Raw genomic sequence first — 18,653 nt, 5'->3', positions numbered from 1 at the left:
CAAAGGCGAGAGCCATTGTCATCTCCTCTGATTTGTACAAGAATAAGGCTGTCTTTGTGTGCAACCAGTTTATTTCTCATGGTTGTGACGAACTCTTGCATAGTTTTAGGTCTTTGAAATCTCACCTCGCAAAGGCGCATGGCATCTCCGGGGACATTGTGCCTTGTAAGGTTGGTAATTGTTCGAGGTTTTTTAAAACCACCATGTTATGTCTCAAGCACCTCTACAATGTCCACCCCCAATTTGTTAACCGAATTGGTGTGGAAGGAATTGATGATCTGTACCACTAATTCCTCACATTCCGATGTTGTTTGACATTCCTTCTCTATGTAGCCTCATGGTTCTTATTGCTACACTCAATGTCTGTGGGCTCCGTAGTCCGCAGAAGAGGAGGCAGGTTTTCGGCTTTTGCCGTCAACATAAATTTGACGTTGTTTGCCTCCAAGAGTGCCATGTTTCGTCAACATCTGAAGCGGTGCTCTGGGAGAAGGAATGGGGAGGCCAAGCGTTTTGGGCATTGGGCTCCTCCCAATCTAGAGGTGTGGGTATTTTACTCTCTCCATCTTTCAATTTTGATGTGGTTAAAAAGTCTTGTGACGACAGTGGGCGTGTTGTCTGTGTCGTCTTGTCCGATGGTGCGCGTAATTTCAAAGTTTGTAACATGTATGCTCCTAACATTCCTGCGGAGCGTACTGGATTTTTTAAAAATTTGTATAAGTTTCTGTCGGGGGCTGAGCCCCTTATTTTGTGCGGTGATTTTAACTGCGTTGAAGATGTTGATATTGATAAGAGGGGCGGGAACCCGGCTCATGGTAGTGGCGGTTCCACCGTTTTAAAAGACATTTGCGCCGATTTTAATGTGCATGACTCTTGGAGACATGAGAATCCTTCTAAAAAGGTCTTCACTTGGAGACAGCCGACCAAAGGTATTGCCTGTCGGCTGGACCGATTTTATTCGTCTAAATGCCTCGTCGTTTCAAACTACTGTTTTTTACCCGCATATTTTACAGACCATGACTGTGTGTCCTTGTCAATTTTACCGGATGTGAAGAAGAAGCCTGGCTTGTGGAAATGTAATGTCTCGATTTTAAAAAGAGACAAAGTTTTAAATGATTTTAAACTCGCTTTTAACAATTGGAAGACTTTGAAACCAGGTTTTCCTTCTTTGCGAGCCTGGTGGGACGATGTAAAGGCTAGAACTCGCTCTCTCCTGATCAGAATTTCTTGTGAACTGGCTAGGGAGAGACGGGAGTCCATGTTTACCTTGAATAATGATCTTGTCGATCTCACCAACAAGATGAACGACGGGGCCTCCTCGGCGGACATCTTGCGTAGGTATGAATGTACTAAGTCTTCCTTGTCCGAGTTGTCCGCTGAGGAGGCTCGCGGTGCTTTTGTTCGGTCCAGAGTCAAGCAATTTGTCGAGGGGGAAAAATGTACCTCGTATTTTGTAAGCCAGGCCTCTTCCCGAAGTAGGCAGCGACGCATTTCTTCGGTCAGAGATTCTACTGGACGTGTTGTCCAAGATGACGAGGAGATTTTAGATGTTTTTAAGCTATTTTATGAAGACCTTTTTAGTGCTGAGCCTATTGATAAGTGTGAGGCGAATAACCTTTGTAACAATTTAGAAGGGTCTTTGGATCCTGATGAAGTCTCTTCATTAGAAGGTCCTCTTTCATTGGATGAGCTTTGGGCTGCATTGCGCAGTATGGAGAATAATAAGTCCCCTGGCAGTGACGGTCTCCCGAAGGAATTTTATGTCGCTTTCTGGGACGTCATTGCCGGGGATCTCCTCTCAGTTTTTGAGGAAGTTTTTTCTTCTGGCGAGCTCTCTCAGAGCCAGAGTTTTGGTGTTATTACTCTCCTTCCAAAAAAAGGGGACCCTCTGGACCCAAAGAACCGTCGCCCCATCTCTTTGTTAAATTGCGATTATAAGATTCTTGCAAAGGTCCTTAACAATAGGCTTAAGATGGTTGCCGCCTCGGTCATCAGTCCTGACCAGACATGCGGTATACCAGGCCGGTCGATACAATGTAACCTAATTTTGATGAGAGATATCGTTACATATGTTAATATGAATAACTTTGACTGTGCGATCATTTCTCTGGATCAGGCCAAGGCCTTTGATAGAGTGAATATTGATTTTCTTCACTTGACTCTTGCGAAGATGGGTTTTGGCCCGGTTTTTCGCAAATGGGTTGCTATATTGTACCACAACATTACCAGTGCTGTTTCCGTCAATGGGTCGCTATCATCTTCTTTTTCTCTCTCAAGAGGTGTTCGGCAGGGGTGCCCTATGTCACCCCTGCTGTACGCAATTTCTTTGGAGCCATTTGCCGCTACAGTAAGGGCCGACGCTGCGATTCACGGCCTCAGGTTGCCTGGTGGCCGTGAAGTTAAGATCTCGCAGTATGCGGACGATAACTCGGCTATTGTTACAACCGATGAGTCGATCCGCCGGCTCTTTGCTGTTATTGACATGTATAACAGAGGTTCCGGGTCTCTTTTAAATCTTGACAAATGTATGGGTCTCTGGCTAGGTAGTTGGAGGAAAAGACTCGATTGTCCGAAGAATTTTAAATGGACATCTGTATCCATACGTTTATTGGGAGGTACTTTTGGAAGTGTTAATATGCCTTTAGTCAACTGGAGGGAGAGGCAAGCTAAATTTGAAGCGGTTCTGCGAAGGTGGGACAGCTTCTCTTTATCCTTCGCTGGCAAGGTTGTCGTCGTTAATAACCTTGCTTTATCTACTTTGTGGTATATTGCTCCTGTATTTTCTCCTCCCGAGTCAGTCGTCAAGGACATTACGAGAGCCGTCTTTAAGTTTTTCTGGAGTTCTCGTGCAGAAATGGTCTCTAGACAGACAGTTATGCTACCTTTAGACAAAGGTGGATGGGATCTCATTGATTTTGGAGTGAAGGCCAATTGTTTTTATTGTCGGCCGTTTACCAATATTCTTGACCGGCCGGATCTTCCATGGGTCCAGTTGGCAAAATATTGGCTGGGTTTTTTTGCCCGTCGTTTTGAACCATCATCGTGGTCTAACAGTTCCCCCCACTCTCCTGAGGCTCCACCTCACTATTCTTTGATGCGGAAGCTCACCTTGGAATTTGTTAATGCTTCTGCTTCGAAGACTTGGGACAGGATATGCACCGTGCAGTCTTTGTACAAAGCTGCCATTTTAGCTCGTTCTCATACCCCTTCCGCTTGTTTTTTAGAGCGGGGTGTTGATTGGTCACTTGTTTTTTCAACGGTGCATAACACTCTCCTTGAGAATAACCTAAAGGAGCTTTCCTGGAAGGTCGCACATGGGGCTCTCAAAACCAACTACTTGACTTGTTCGATTTGGCACAGAACTCCTTCCCCTCTTTGTCCGAGGAGAAACTGTAGAGCTACGGAGACCGTTACCCATGCCATCTGGTCTTGTGGCGAGGTGCTCCTGACCTGGACTTGGGTCGAAGGATTCATTAGGCGATGGGTGGTCTCTAGTTTTCGTGTTTCTCGCGCGGTCGCTCTCTATGGTGTTATGTCGTCTACCCTGAAGAAGTGTAAGAGAGATGTCTGCACCTACATTTTGGCCGTCGCTCGGTCTAAGATTTGGTGGTCCAGGTGTCAGGCTCTCTTTGACAATAATTTCGTATCTCACATTGAGCTGGTGTCTCTAATCAAGGAGGCTCTTAGGTTTAAACTCAAGATGGAGTTTGTGCGACTTGGTTCTGAAAGTTTCTTGGCTGAGTGGTGCCAATCTGTTAGATGGGCAAGTGTGCGGACGGGAGTTTTGGTTCTACGTTTTTAGAGTCCTTGTCGTAGTAGTCTTTGTTTGGTGCTACAGTCTGTCTTTGCTATTGGTGGATTGTCTGTTAGATGTTCAGTATGTGTGGTCAGTCCTTCACTATGGTGTTCTCCTTCTACTCTCTAGTCCTCTTTATAATTTCCAGTTTGCTTTGATGTGTCGTTTCTTGGCAGAAGGGTGGGCGGGTGCAAGTCTGCCTCGGGTGGAATGGCACATCCTTTTTCTTTGTGTCCATTCATGAGTTGTTTCTTCTTATATTATGATGGTTTTCAGTTTGGTCTCTGTCTGTATTACTAAAACTGTTTGTATACCCAAAATAACAAAGGGCCTTTGGAAGGGGCTTTGGAAGGGCTGGGTTAAAAGGTCCGTCCATTGATCCAACCATGGAAGAAAGCTGGCATAAGGCATTGCCGCTGGCGCGGCAATGCAAAAACGTCAGTAAAGAGGTCTTCACAAGATTGTCTTGAACACCGAATGCTAAATATCTTAAATGTAATACAATTCAGATGTTTAGGTGTTGAAGACAATCTTGAGAAGGCCTCTATAACAACATTTTTTGCATTTTGCCGCCTTAGCGGCAAAATGCTCTGAGGCCAGAATAGTGGCCGTTGTGATGTTGAGATGAACGGACCTGTTCAATTCATGCCAAACATTTCTATACCTGTTAAAACAGGCATTTTTTCAACAAGGTCGCACTGGCGCAGTGGTTAAAGTTTACGCATTCTAAACCAATGCACCCGGTTCGAATCCGGGGAGGTAGATTTTTTTTTCTTTTTTACACCATTAAAATACTAATTTTTACATCCATTTGGCCACACCAATTTATTTCTTTGGTTATAGGATTCGCCGCTTCGTTTTTTTGCCGAATAGAAATAAAAATTAAAAAAAAAACAACTTAAAAATGCCCCGCAACAGAGCTCACTCAAAAACAGGCAGTGTAGTGAAATTTGCTGCAGTTCACGCAAATTTTAACAGGTGGCGTCTAGATCTAGATTCAGGCACATATGTGAATCTCTCCATGCGCCAATATCAGGTTTAGTTACTCTGTTCTATTTATATGACATTCTAATAACTAGAAAAAAACGTTCACACACGCAAACATTGGCAAAATGCCAGCTTTTTTAAAAGCACTTGTTTAGGTGGCGGTATAATGGCACCTGGTGGAAATATGAGAATGTATGTTATGTATTCATGTGACATTTTGAGGGCCACAACACCAACACACCGCTGTGGCGCTACCTGTGTCCCTCATGTATTGTATCGTTTGCAATTTCAATAAATCAAATCAAATCAAATCAAATATGACAATTTTGATACCCTGCCAGTTCAAGATTGAGAAAACGTAGAAATAGACTTATTTTAAATTAAGTAACACTATCTTCTGTTTTAACTTACGTCACTTTAATGTTGTGGATGTTTGAAAATAAAAACAAGTGACTGTAGGTAACATAGTCTGTGACGTCAGTCTGGTATATGTTGGTTGTTTTGTCTTCTTTGGTGTGTGACGTTGTGCTTATATCCTATATGATTCTTTTCATGGTGTTAGATATATCGTTGTATCTAAAGTTGCCTAATATTTCTGTGTCATGTGAATCTTACTAAACAGGTATGGATTGTGAGATAACATGTGGCCAAAGTCAAAAAGATATGGTGACGATAAGTTACCGGATGGTCTACTCTAATACACAGGCACATTCACACACAGACACACCTACAAGACCGACAGGCAGACTGACAAACGCACCAAGTATTAACATGTTTCTGTTATGGACGTAATAAGTATGAAGCACGGAATAGGACCTTGATGTTTCTTAGTCGAAGTCCGGGAATATAATATGGCTAAACTTCATTTGGGACGAGAATTCTTACACGCTTCATTGCAAACGGCGACAGGAGGTATTTGATTGACAGGGTCATTAGTGGAACATTAGATGTCGGTTCCCATGTCCCACATACGATAACACACAGCTGTTGATGATGAACTGTGCGATAAGTTTTTAACTAGTGTGAAGCCATAAGGTAGCATGACACAGTGTTAATGGGTGAATCCCGGGGTCCATGATGCTGGTACATAAAGTAGTACGGATAAACTTGTTGAATAAGAGGTAGAAAGCAAACGCGCGTAAAATTCTTGCACATATCGCGCATCTGCTTAACTATACCCAATTACCTCAACGGGCACCATATGCAGACATGGGCCAATACACTGTGAAACGTACAATTTGCAGGGGTGATTTCTGAAATTATTACATACATAATAAAAACAGCTGCCGAAAAAATAAAACACCTTGCATCATCGTCCAACTATGTGTAGAGAACCTGCCAAACCACAAACGTATGCGACAACGGGAACATGCAGATATAGATGCGAACGCGCGTTACATTGACGACCAGAGAACATCACGCATCTGCTTGCAATATCTCAATTACAGCATGACCCATATACAGGGGATCTGGACTAATACACCGAAAGATGAACATTTTGTAGGGGTGTTATTTTTATTGCGTCCCTAATAAAACCAACTGCCGCAAAAACAACAACAAAAAAACAACGTGCATCATCGTCACCCTCAGTGCAGATGACCTGCCAAACAACGTACGTATGCGACAACGGGAACATGCAGATACCGATGCGAACGCGAATAACTTTGACGATCAGGTAACACCACGCATCTGCTTGACAAATTCCAATGACACCATGACCCACATACAGAGGATCTGGACCAAAACACCGCAAGACGAACAAATTGTAGGGGTGTTATTTTTATAAAATCCATAATAAAACCACCTGCCGCAAAAAAAAGTTCACGTGCATCATCGTCAACCTCAGTACAAAGGACCTGCCAAACCACATAGAATTCAGACAACGGGAACATACAGATACAGCTGCGAACGCGCGTAAACGTGACAAAACTAAAAGTCTGTCGACCAGAGGGTCTGGTCACAGACTAATAAAGAAATCCCAATCCTGGGTTTCCATGATCTGGTCACAAGACGAAAGAGTTGTGTATATAAAATGAAACAAGAAACCTTTTGAAAAAAAAAAAAAAACTGGCCGCAGATTTTAGAAAAGCCTGGGTGTTAAAATCACATGAAAAGAAAACGATTATATGTGATTTGTTCAGCAAAGAAAAAAAAACGGAAACATTCGGAAACTGACTGCGTCTTTTACGCAGAACCTTATCATTAGACCGCTCGGCCATCTTGAAATAGTTGCGCAATCGTTCTAGCAAGGGTTCTAACAAGGGTTACTAAACAGTCCATGGAACGATCGAACTGCTTCTATCAAGATTCCTCACAGGAAGTTGCGGCCCCTGGATCTAAAGAGTGAAGACAGATCTTCGACTGAGCTACGGAACCTGGGATACCAGTTTCGCGATTTTCATTTTACATGTATCATGGTTTCGCCTACGTCACGGAAACGTCGCGGGCACGGGAATAGAGTGCGGACCGGACAATATAAACACCGCTGTAAAATGTTTGTAGGTGTTAAAGCTCGTCTTTTTTTGGCGACGCCTCAGGGGCGAGCCTAGTGTTTATAGTTTGCGACCGTTTCACAAGAATTCCCAGAATTCCGCAGGCATGTGTGGAATTTTTACAGGCATGCGTAGTAGAGCCATCTGAGTATTCCCTGGGGAATTTGTTTCGAAGACGTTTTTCATGTGATTTGTAACGAAAAGGCCTTTGCTGATACGTTCCTTTTCATCCTCTTTTCTTTGTTGAGCACCGGAAACACAGCTACTATTTTTGTTTATGGGAAACAAGAATAATGCGTTGACCTTACCATTTTAATGCATGTACCTCACCATTTTAATGCTATGTTTCTGTTTTAGATAGTATTACGTTTTTTGTTTCACTTATTTTTTATTAAAAAGACAAATATATTTTGGATTTTTCACAATCTATTGGATTGTTGGGTAGGTTCTCCAAATAGTCAAAGAATTATTGTTCAGTTCTTACCGTTCATTACCGACAGAATAGCTATACAGCATATTATAATTTGTAACAAAACACCTGGTGTTATTTAACAAAATGGGAGGTAAGTTCAGTCATATAATTTGGATTGTATTCAGGGACATCTGGTGTATAGATGTCGTGTATGCATTCCTTTTACATATCCGTATTGTGTGATGAATGTGATGATTTGTATACGGGCTTTTATTTGTTTGTGTTATATATCATGTGTGTTTGTGTGACTCTTGCTGTGTTCTTTCCGCTGTGAGGTCCATTTAATGTTTGTTTTTCTTGGGTAATTTGGGTATACAGCCCAATCCCTCCGCGACCAAGTCAGTGGATTCACTCTGTAGCCCGAGGGTTGTCATGACGGCATTCACCTGTTGGCATATAGAAAGAAAAGGGTATGAATAAACTGTTGCAAAATATCATGTGTTGTATAGTCATTCTGTCGACAATGAACGGTACTAAATGAACAATTCATTGACTCCGCAATGCATGGTGGAAATTAAGACAACTAATTAGTCCATCATGATCCGTAAAAAAACAACAATTTCTGTCCGTTAGAATGGGTAGGAAGTGAAGTAATTACAATCAGCACCCCCACCCAACTCCTTCAGCTTTTCCCCCTACCCATTCACCTTTTCCCCCGGACTTCCCCTTAACCCCCGCTGTACTTCATGATCATCTGTGCCCCCGGTGTAATTCCGCTGTTCCCCCTCCCTTCCTCTTTACCCCCAATGGCCGCCGTCAACCCGCGCGTAGGCGACACGAAAATCGTTCATAAATGGAACAGTGATGGCTACGCCACGGAACATGAAATAGCCTATTCTCTAGGACACATTCTGGGCCACCTTTCTGCCAAGTGGCGTTTCACAACTCTTTCCCAGTCTGAACTGAAAAGCCACGAGCCGTCAGCAGCGCATCGTTTGTGGCGCTCCACCTCTTCCGAGCTTCCTGTAGGCTGGGTTGGCGGACCTCTTGAGCTCGGACCGGCTGGCGTGATGTGCTATGGCGATCGGGCGACTCGCTAAGTTCGACATCGACATGGTTACCCCGAGAGCCCAGAACAGACCGGCCAAGGTTGGAAACAACGCAGGTAAAAGTCCCCGTGTCGATCCGAGTAGCGGGATCACGCCCCTGAATAGGCACTGCTTCAACCCGACCAACATTTCGGTAAAGAAGATAAAGACAGAGTACATACTCAATATGTGTCTGTTTACGGTACCTTGGTACCAAGTGATAGCCAAGCGATATCATGGGCACTCTTGCTTCATGTTACATTTCTTGTTACTTGTACATGTATTGTGCGTGCCCTGCTGTATTTCGACTGTGTTCGTACACGTCCAGCATGCCATATATCAAAGATCCAGCCACATTTCCTTGAGTCAAACTGTACACATACACAACAGATACACACTACCGAAACCACAGCATACGTTACGTGACTGATAAAGACGCCACAGACTACATTTTACGTGCAAATAAAGATCTGTTACATCAAGTGAAAACTTGAAATACTGCATGCATGGAACGATTCCAACTCTTAAGGTGTACTCACTCTCAGTTTGTATTGATTCATTTCCATACTACATTGATACCATCACTTCACCATTGCATTTACTAGGTGTATTTCTGCATCCATGAAAGCTCGACTACGGCTGTAAATTTCAGTTCAGACTGGGAAAGAGTTGTGAAACGCCACTTGGCAGAAAGGTTGCCCAGAATGTGTCCTGTCCTAGAGAGTAGGCTATTTCATGTTCCGTGGCGCAGCCATTATTGTTCCTTTCTTCAATCATTGAGCACAAACAACCCCTACTGCTAAAACAGCTTTTGTCCCAATGGGCTTTCGTAGGTCCAAGTAGCCTGACGTGATAGCCAGCTCATGTAGACAGCACAGGTAGACAGCTCAGCCTTTTCCGTAAACCCCCCAAAACTATATCTCCATTTTTCATAGAGATAGATATAACCTCCATGACATTTCATGGAGGTAAATACAGTAATTATAAGTTGTTTGTAATTGCCATAAATGAGAAATAAAGTTTATACGGCTTTTAAAGTCAGCTTTTCGCGATACCGCGGCGCTGTGCTCGCTTCTTGGTGGGTCGTCATGTGACCTATGACGTCACTGCCGGGAGAGAATTCCCCGCTGGAGCACGTCACCGGAACGTACTGCGCCTGCGCAAACCCTGGTAGTTTGGGGCTTGGTTTGGTCAACGTTGCATTAAAATCCCGCTTGTTGCACAGTATATGTTAGAGACATGGTTTCGTGTAAAACGTACACGGAGTTTTACCCTTATATACGCACGTACTTTCTTAAATGCGGCCCTTTAGTAAACCGGGGGTTTAGCATGTCTATACTTTTCGCGCAGGCGCAGTACGTTCCGGTGACGTGCTCCCCGCTGGGCTCAACAGCGGTAACGGGGCCATTTAACTCTCACGAACATGCAAATGAGTTACTTCTCATGAACATGCAAATTGTATTCATAGCAGTACGTCATGACTCCTGTGCAACGTACATGCACATGCGTTGCACACAGCGTCGCACACATGCACATGCGTTGTACACGTCATGAATGTATCACCTAACAGCCTGCTTCAAAAGTCTAGTAGGTCCCTCATCAATCCCTTCTGTCTTCATCTTCTGTTTCCAGTCAAATTATTCTAAACCTTCTATGTCACTTTGGCCATTCTGACCATTCTCCACCACTCTGGTCATTCTGACCATTTTCTACCACTTTGACCATTCTGACCATTCTCCACCACTCTGGCCCTTCCCTACCACTCTGGTCATTCTGACCATTCTCCATCACTTTGGCCATTCTGACCATTCTCCACCACTCTGGCCATTCTGACCATTCTATACCACTCAGGTCATTCTGACCATTCTCTACCACTTTGGCCATTCTGACCATTCTCCACCACTCTGGCCCTTCCCTACCACTCTGGTCATTCTGACCATTCTCCATCACTTTGGCCATTCTGACCATTCTCCACCACTCTGGCCATTCTGACCATTCTCTACCACTTTGGCCATTCTGACCATTCTCCATCACTCAGGTCATTCTGACCATTCTCTACCACTTTGGCCATTCTGACCATTCTCCATCACTTTGGCCCTTCTGACCATTCTCCATCACTCAGGTCATTCTGACCATTCTCTACCACTTTGGCCATTCTGACCATTCTCCACCACTTTGGCCCTTCTCCATCACTCTGGTCATTCTGACCATTCTCCATCACTTTGGCCATTATGACCATTCTCCACCACTCTGGCCCTTCTCCACCACTCTGGCCCTTCTCCACCACTCTGGCCATTCTGACCATTCTCCATCACTTTGGCCATTCTGACTATTTTCCATCACTCTAGTCATTCTGACCATTCTCTACCACTTTGGCCATTCTGACCATTCTCCACCACTCTGGCCATTCTGACCATTCTCCATCACTCAGGTCATTCTGACCATTTTCTACCACTTTGACCATTCTGACCATTCTCCACCACTTCTTCTTCTTCTTCATACTTTATTCCTCCGTCTTGGGAGAGCATAAAAATGGAATATTTACAAATATTAAAATATGTTTCCTAGGTGACAGCTTACAACATAATAATACGGTACAAACAGATTCTACGAACACTCATTTACGCCTTGTCCCGCTTGACTTTAAAAAGTTCTGTCTATTGTCATACATATGACTGTGTACATGGTAAAAAGAAACCAACTTGTTATGATCTACATCTCTTAGTCTTAGACTTCCAAAATACAGTCTCTGAACGCAAACTTGTATAATGATACTTCAGTTTGACTCACATGGGTCTTGAACTTTCATCATGCAGTTTCTATGAGCAACACTTTACACATACACCTTTACATGACTCATACCTATGCTTCCGTTATACGGTCCTGTACATAATGTAAACACTTTGACTTAACTTAAACCAGTCAGTTATCAGTTGCACAGTATGTATATCAGTTGCACAGTTTCTACACCAATTACTCTGTTGTCACTGATTGGCCATCGAAGTGGATAGGAACAAAGACCTGACTCATTTCCATGTTATATGCTTGAGAGCCATTATTGCTAGTGGTCTTAGCTTTCTTGCTACAAGCAGGATAAACTCCTCCCAGTGTTCTGTCTCAATGTTCTCTTCTACTATGTGCGCACCAAGGAGAACTTCAGTTAGTCTCTCGTCTCCCTGCTGGTGCACTTCCACTGCTACTCTGATTCCAAGGAAGTCAGTAAGGTGGTCAGTCACTTCTTCCCTCACCGTCTGGAATGTTCTGCATTCTGTCAACATGTGCTTTACTAGGTCATCTGTGGGGTTGTCACATGCTGGGCAAGCTTTTTGTGTTCTCGGTGCAGTACTGAGGTGTATCAACTTTTGTAGGTCACTTCTGTAGGCAGGTTTCTTCCTAGCTAGCATCCATAACTTATGTGGTTGCAACATTGTTGTGTGTGTCTTATGGAACCTTGTTGTACTTCCACTTATTTTGTCGTTCCACTTTCCTTCCTCTTTTTCCCCCACAGCTGCTTTCACAATGTGCTTCCACCGGTTTGCTGGGAACTCCAGGGTTACCCCGAACTGCTCAAGATACTCACTCAGTCCATATTCTTGCGCAATTGTGAAGCAATCACTGATAAATCCTTTGGAGCTGATCCCTCTTTCTCTTCTCAGCAAGAATGAGTACAGTCTATACAAGAATATTTTCTTTGCCAGCACATTGCTGGGGAGTTGTGTTAGTCTGCCAAAGAGCCTCAGCTTGTATTTGTCAATAATTGCTCTAAGGGATGGCATCCCCAGTGCTGCGAGGGTTGCTGTTGTCTCCGTCTGGAAATGCATATCTTGCATTTTCTTAGCGGCAAATCTGTGGCACTGCTCAAGTTTTTGCATATCAGTATTGGATGGCTGCCAGAGCTCACACCCGTGTAGCATGGAGGGGATCACTATAGTGTAGTAAAGTTTTCTTGTGACAAGTGGATTAGGTTTCCTGCCTTCCAATCCCGTTGCAAGAATTGCACAGGTCTTTCCTTTGCCTTTCTTTGTGGCACTCTCTGTCGCTGCTGCTGATGTTAGGTTTGCTGAATGTTGTACCCCAACATGTGTAACTGTAGCAACCTCCGGGATAGCTGTGTTCCCCATCCACCAGTCCCCAACTGAACTTCCTGTAGGCCTTCCTCCTGACTTCTGACCAAACACTACGCATTTACTCTTTTCTGGTGCAAATTGAAACCTCCATTTTGTACCATAAATATACATAGTGTCTATAAGTTTCATCAGTGCTGATCTTGAGCCTGCAAGCAGGCATATGTCGTCTGCAAGTGCCGGTGAGCAACAGTTCAGACCGCCCACCGATGCCCCTCCACCCTGGGCTTGTAATATCTCATGCACATCGTTAGTTGAGAGGAGGTAGCATGTGAGAGATAACACGCCTCCTTGGTTAACTCCGCGTGTGGTTATGAACTCTCTTGACTTCTCCCCGTTCAACTTGACTGAATAGCAGTTCTCAGTGTGCATCAGCTTGATCAACCTCCACATTTTGCCATTCACACCCACTTTAAACATCTTGTACAACAGCCCTGGTATCCACACTGTATCGTATGCTTTAGTCGTGTCGAGGAAACAGCCGTAAACTAAACTGCCTCTTTCCTGGTAGTGAGTCAGTACTTCTCGCACAATGTAGGCTGTGGTAATGTTGTTACATCCCACCTGACCACCGTTTTGAAGCTCATGTGGTAGGCCCTTGGACAGTAACCATGGTTTCCATCTATTGTAAAGTACTTTCTCCCAAATCTTCATCATCACATTTAGGAGGGTGATGCCTCTGTGCGAGTTGAAATCTGCTTTGTTAGTTTTGCCTTGTTTTAGTAAGGGGATCTTAATTCCCTTCTTAAATTCCATTGGAATGTATTCTAGTTCCCTCATTGCATTGAACAGTGCTGTCATTCTGCTCCACAGTGCTTTGCCACCATACTTCATGTGTTCATATGTCAGGCCATCATTCCCTCCAGCTTTACCACACTTCAGCTGCCTGCAAACAGTGGCCACTTCTGACAGGAGGAATGGTTCTTCTAGAATGTCTTCAGTGTTATTATAACTCTCCCTCTCCATTTTCCTTACTTCCTCTATGACTGCTTCCTTATGTACTTCATCATAAAGTGCACTTTCCTCTTTCTGCTCATTTCCAAGCATTTCCAAATGGGTGGCCCATGCCTCTCTTACCTCTCTTGGGTCTGTCAGGAGTTGGTCTCCCACTTTCACTGCTTGTGGTTTGTCTGTTTTTCCTTTTCTTTGTCTTATTTTCTTCCAAAAACCCCTGTCGTCCGTTCCTGCTATCTCTGCTAGTTTCTCATTCTCTTGTTCTTCATGCAGGAGTTTTGCCTGTCTTAGAACTGCTCGGTAGCGGCTTTTACTGTCTTTGTAATTCTTAAACAGCTGGTTGTTCTTCTCCCTTGGTTTTCCAGCTGCCTTCCACAGGAGCCAGGCCTCTATCTCTTCCTGGTGTGTTTCTTGTAGGTCTGATGACCAATAAGGCTTCTGGTGCTTTTTTGTTCTCTTCACTGGTATTGTCTCTACTGCTGCACTTCTCAGCACTTCAGTTAACACACCGACTTCCTCTTCAATGGCAGCTATTGTCACTTCACTGGGGCTTTTAGTTGCGTCTAGTTTCCTTTCCACACTTTTTCCAAAAGTATCTTCAATCACTTGTCTTTCAACCTTCTCCCAGTCTAGTTTTGCTTCACACTGCCCTTCTTTCCACTCAGATGGTTTGTTGTTGAAAGTTGCTATGACTGGGTTGTGGTCTGATAAGTTGTCTCCGTTGTTCTCTAAGACTCTGCATGAGGTTGCTTCTGCTGCTAATGTGTGGGGCATGACAATATGGTCTATAGTTGACAGATTCTTGTCACCATTGGCCTGGAAAGTGTGAAGTGGTCCTGTGCCCAAGTTGCTTAGGTTGAGAGATAGCAAGCCTAGTTCACCCATGATGTCTGCTAGTTCTTTCCCCAGTTTTGACATTTGACCTTTGCCCCTTGGCCCTCCTTGATCACCAAGGTCTGCATTAAAGTCTCCAATAATCATAACTTCCCCGTCATTCTCATACTTTCTATATAACTCCCTTAACACCTCCAGCTGTTCTCTGTATTCTTCAATTGGCATTCCTCCATTTGGCATGTAGACAGCAAAGAGAAAGAGTTTTTGGCCGTCACAAAGCCTTATCCGCACTCCTATGATTCTGTCGTTGCCATCATTCAGTTTGCAAACTGCATAATCTATTGATTCTTTCCATAACAGTGCCACTCCACCCTGACCTCTCCTCCAGTGCCCTCTTTCATGATCTTGCAGTCTCCTGTCTGCCCTGCCCCAGCCCCTATGGCTGTTTAAAACTCTGTCCAATTCTGGAAGTGATTCTTCAAAGAGCCAGTGCTCTGTAATTGCTACTATGTCTATATGTGCTAAGTGTTTCCTGATGAACGGTATTGCTGTCACTAGTCCCCTAGTATTGTAGCAGGCAACTGACAGTTGACTTTGTATACTTCTGGTCATGTTACTTGTTGGTATGGTGCAGGGTATGTACCCAAGGTCTGGGCCATGGCATTCTGATTACGGACAGGGCTTTTCGCTACTCGGCTCCTGGTCACCTCCCTTGTTCTTGTACCTCCTTTCTGATAACCATAGTCTGCACTTAATGCCTTCTGGCCAGAACTTGTCTTTCACTACCATGTCAGCTTGGTGCTCAAGGACATTTATCCTTGCAAAGGCCATGTCCTTCTGTCTGCTTGTCATAACCCTCACAAAGGATAGATGTACTTCCCTTCTTTGTGCATATTTGTATATCATATCCTGTAGTTTCCTAGGTTCTGTTTTCTTCATGTAGCCTAGGAAAAATCTTCTCCTCTTCAGTCTGGTTCTTGCTGCACTAACAAAGTCTGAAAGGTCTGTACTCTCGTCTCTCGGCTTGGCATTTCTCTCCTTCTCATGTGTGGCAATGTGTTTATCATACCTGTAATGGCCAGGACCCTTTGTTCTGTCACTGGACTTTCTCTTCCGGTGTGAACTTTTCTGTGTGTGGAGCAGTGCTTCTTTATATGACTTGGGCTGATGGTTCGCTGCTCCACTTTGCACGATGAAGCTGGTTTTTGAATTTGATGTTCCTTCTTGTTGATGTGCTTGTAGGACATTTTCTCCATTGCTGACCAGTTTCTCTGTTAGTCCATTTTCTCTCCTTGGGGTTGAATGTTGATTTGCCCCATACCACTGTCTTTTTGTCTTTGAACGCATTACTGGGTTGATTGGACTTGTTGCATCTAGCTGTATTACACTGTTGCTGGTACTATCGTGATTCCCTCCTACTGCCTGAGTTGTGATATTGTCCCTTTTCTCTGGTAGAGCTTTCTCTTGGCTCTCTTGTACCCTGCATCCCAACTCAGAGGCATTACAGCTGTCTTCTCTCTGTTGGGCCTGCCTAACTTGCTTTAGGTAAGTGTCTATGGCCCCTTGTTTCACCGGCTGTTCAGCCTTGTTTTCGTCCCCTTCGCTTCTTTTGTTGACAACTGTCTCTTGCCCCTGATTACTCTTATTCAGCTCATCACTGGTGATGCTAGTACGGTGCCCCTGTGTGTTTTCTTTGTTTTGTACTGGTAACTGTTCAGGAACCCTGTGTGTTGTCGTCTGTCCTATTTCATCTCTCTTTTCTCTCCCGTTCCTGATTGGGCTGGGGTCCAGGTTGATAATACTGCCCTCGTCAGTCTGGTTTATGTTACAGTTCTCTTCTGTGCTTCCACTTCTGCTTATTTTTCCAGGCAGGCCTGTTTCTGCGTGTACCAGTTTTTGTTCGTGTCGCAGGTTGACCTGGTTTCTGTCTGTGTTGTCTGGGATTTGTGGATTGTCTCGTGCTTCCTGTAGGTAGGTTGTTATTACATCTTCATCCTGAGCTTCGTTCAATGCTTCTTCTGCAGATTTTTCACGACTCCTGTTTCTCCTTGACTGGTTACTTTCAGTGGTACTCCCCATTTTCTGACTCTTTATCTGTCCTGTTGTTTCACATGTGAGGCAGCTTGTTGTGGAGCTCTTAGGTTCTAGGTAGTCCAACCTCTCCATCTCTTTAATTCTCCCGTGTGTTGTAGACAGACCGTACTCTTGCTCTCTGATCCTTTCTTCCAGCGAGAAGGCCAGGCTCTGTACATATTTGGTAATATTTCCAAACTTAGCCTCTTTTTCTGTGTCAGACTTCTTGGCAGAGCCTTGCAGAGTGTGGATTTCTGTCTCTAGGGAAAGGATCTTGTTGTTGCATGTTGAAACTGTGGTTTGTATTCTTACTTGAGTTGCTTCTAGTTTCTTCAGCTTCCCTTTCATACTTTCTATATCTTCTGATAATACAAGTTGAGATCCCTTGTTGGTTGCTAACTCGTCGTGTATACTTTTGAGTTGCCTGTCACAGTGTTCGGTTACATCAACCCTCGCTTCTTCGTGGTGTTTCACCCTATTGCTCATGCTCGTAAGCTTCTCATTCACTTCTCTCATTTCTGTTTTCAGCATCTCTCTCAGACTTGCATTTTCCGCCAGTATTTTTGCTACCACATCTTCATCCTCCACCTCTTCTAGGATAGGTTCAGCCTTCTACTCCTGGTGATAGCTGGACTCTGCCATGTGTTGTTCTGGGTACCCGTGGGGAACATTTTCTTTATCTCTGCCAGGTTCCTCCCACCTTCTATAAACTGGAATAAGGCACAACAATCTTCTGCTAACCTGTTAGCGACTGGCTCAGTGTTAGCTCTGTATGTTCTTTTCTTTGGCTGCCCCTTTGGGCAATCCCTCCTCTGTTGTCTGGCTATTGCAAACAAGGCCTCTCTTGTGTGGTTCAGTATGTGTTCGTTGTAGCTACTGGCTGCAAGTACCTTCCTTTTGGCTGCTTTCCTGTCAAGGCCTTCTATGTGGTTCCTCACCAGCTCCAGGATCTCTCTGGGTGTCTCTGCGTCATCTTCAAAGGAGATGTCTTCAATCCCTCTGAGCCACATCCCCGAGCCCTCCGGCTCCTCTTCTCCCATGGCTGCATGTGTGCTCTCCTCCTCTCCTGTCGGCTCACCCTCCATACGTGGTGTTTACGTCTGTCGGTTGCTAGCCCCTTTCAGTCAAGGCCCCCTAAGGTGGCCCCGGAACGTCCTGTAAAGTAAAAAATGCTCGCCAGTATACAAATTCTCTAGCAATCAACGTGCACTGCTTGTTGGCAGCCCTTGATAGAACTTCAGAACCAAGTACTGGCTACCCACCGGCATGGGCCCGTTTTTCAGGGCCCACTGATGTTACTGCGTCACGCCGGTGGGGAGGGGGGCGCCGTGCGTCTGTCGCTTCGGTCTGGTTTCTCAGCACCCGGTCTTCTCTCTAGGGTCAGACGTGTTCCCCGGTATTCTTCAGTTCCTTGTCCACGTCTACTGAAGATCTGGGTCCTCCAACGGCCTTTTAGTGCATCAAGCAACCGACTTTGTCGGAGAAAAAGTTGGACCCGAAAAAGAAGCAGCCGCCATCTTGGACGATACCACTCTGGTCATTCTGACCATTCTCCATCACTTTGGCCATTCTGACCATTCTCCACCACTTTGGCCATTCTGACCATTCTCCACCACACTGACGATTCTGACCATTCTCCACCACTCTGGCCATTCTGACCATTCTCCACCACTTTGGCCATTCTGACTATTTTCCATCACTCTAGTCATTCTGACCATTCTCTACCACTTTGGCCATTCTGACCATTCTCCACCACTCTGGCCATTCTGACCATTCTCAATCACTCTTGCCATTCTGACCATTCTCCATCACTCAGGTCATTCTGAACATTCTCTACCACTTTGGCCATTCTGACCATTCTCCACCACTCTGGCCATTCTGACCATTCTCAATCAC

General features: G+C 44.6%; 1 protein-coding gene across 1 annotated transcript; it reads right to left on the bottom strand.

Annotated features, from left to right (window-relative positions):
- Window positions 1-17,350: 17,350 nt before the first annotated feature.
- Window positions 17,351-18,282, bottom strand: LOC118417957. Its single transcript, XM_035823725.1, has 2 exons — window positions 18,020-18,282; window positions 17,351-17,912 (listed from the first exon to the last, which is right to left on the bottom strand). Exon 2 carries the CDS (start codon window positions 17,840-17,842, stop codon window positions 17,351-17,353), a length of 492 nt encoding a protein of 163 aa, XP_035679618.1. The 5' UTR covers window positions 17,843-17,912; window positions 18,020-18,282.
- Window positions 18,283-18,653: the final 371 nt, after the last annotated feature.

The sequence above is a fragment of the Branchiostoma floridae genome, chromosome 1 (assembly GCF_000003815.2).
Source record: "Branchiostoma floridae strain S238N-H82 chromosome 1, Bfl_VNyyK, whole genome shotgun sequence".
NCBI classification, from domain to species: domain Eukaryota; kingdom Metazoa; phylum Chordata; class Leptocardii; order Amphioxiformes; family Branchiostomatidae; genus Branchiostoma; species Branchiostoma floridae.
Note: the sequence above shows the minus strand (reverse complement) of the source record. Positions and strands in the feature narration are given on the sequence as shown.

Excerpts from the sequence above, each read along its gene's own strand:
- LOC118417957 (XM_035823725.1), bottom strand. The coding sequence starts at position 17,842 with ATGGAGGGTGAGCCGACAGGAGAGGAGGAGAGCACACATGCAGCCATG.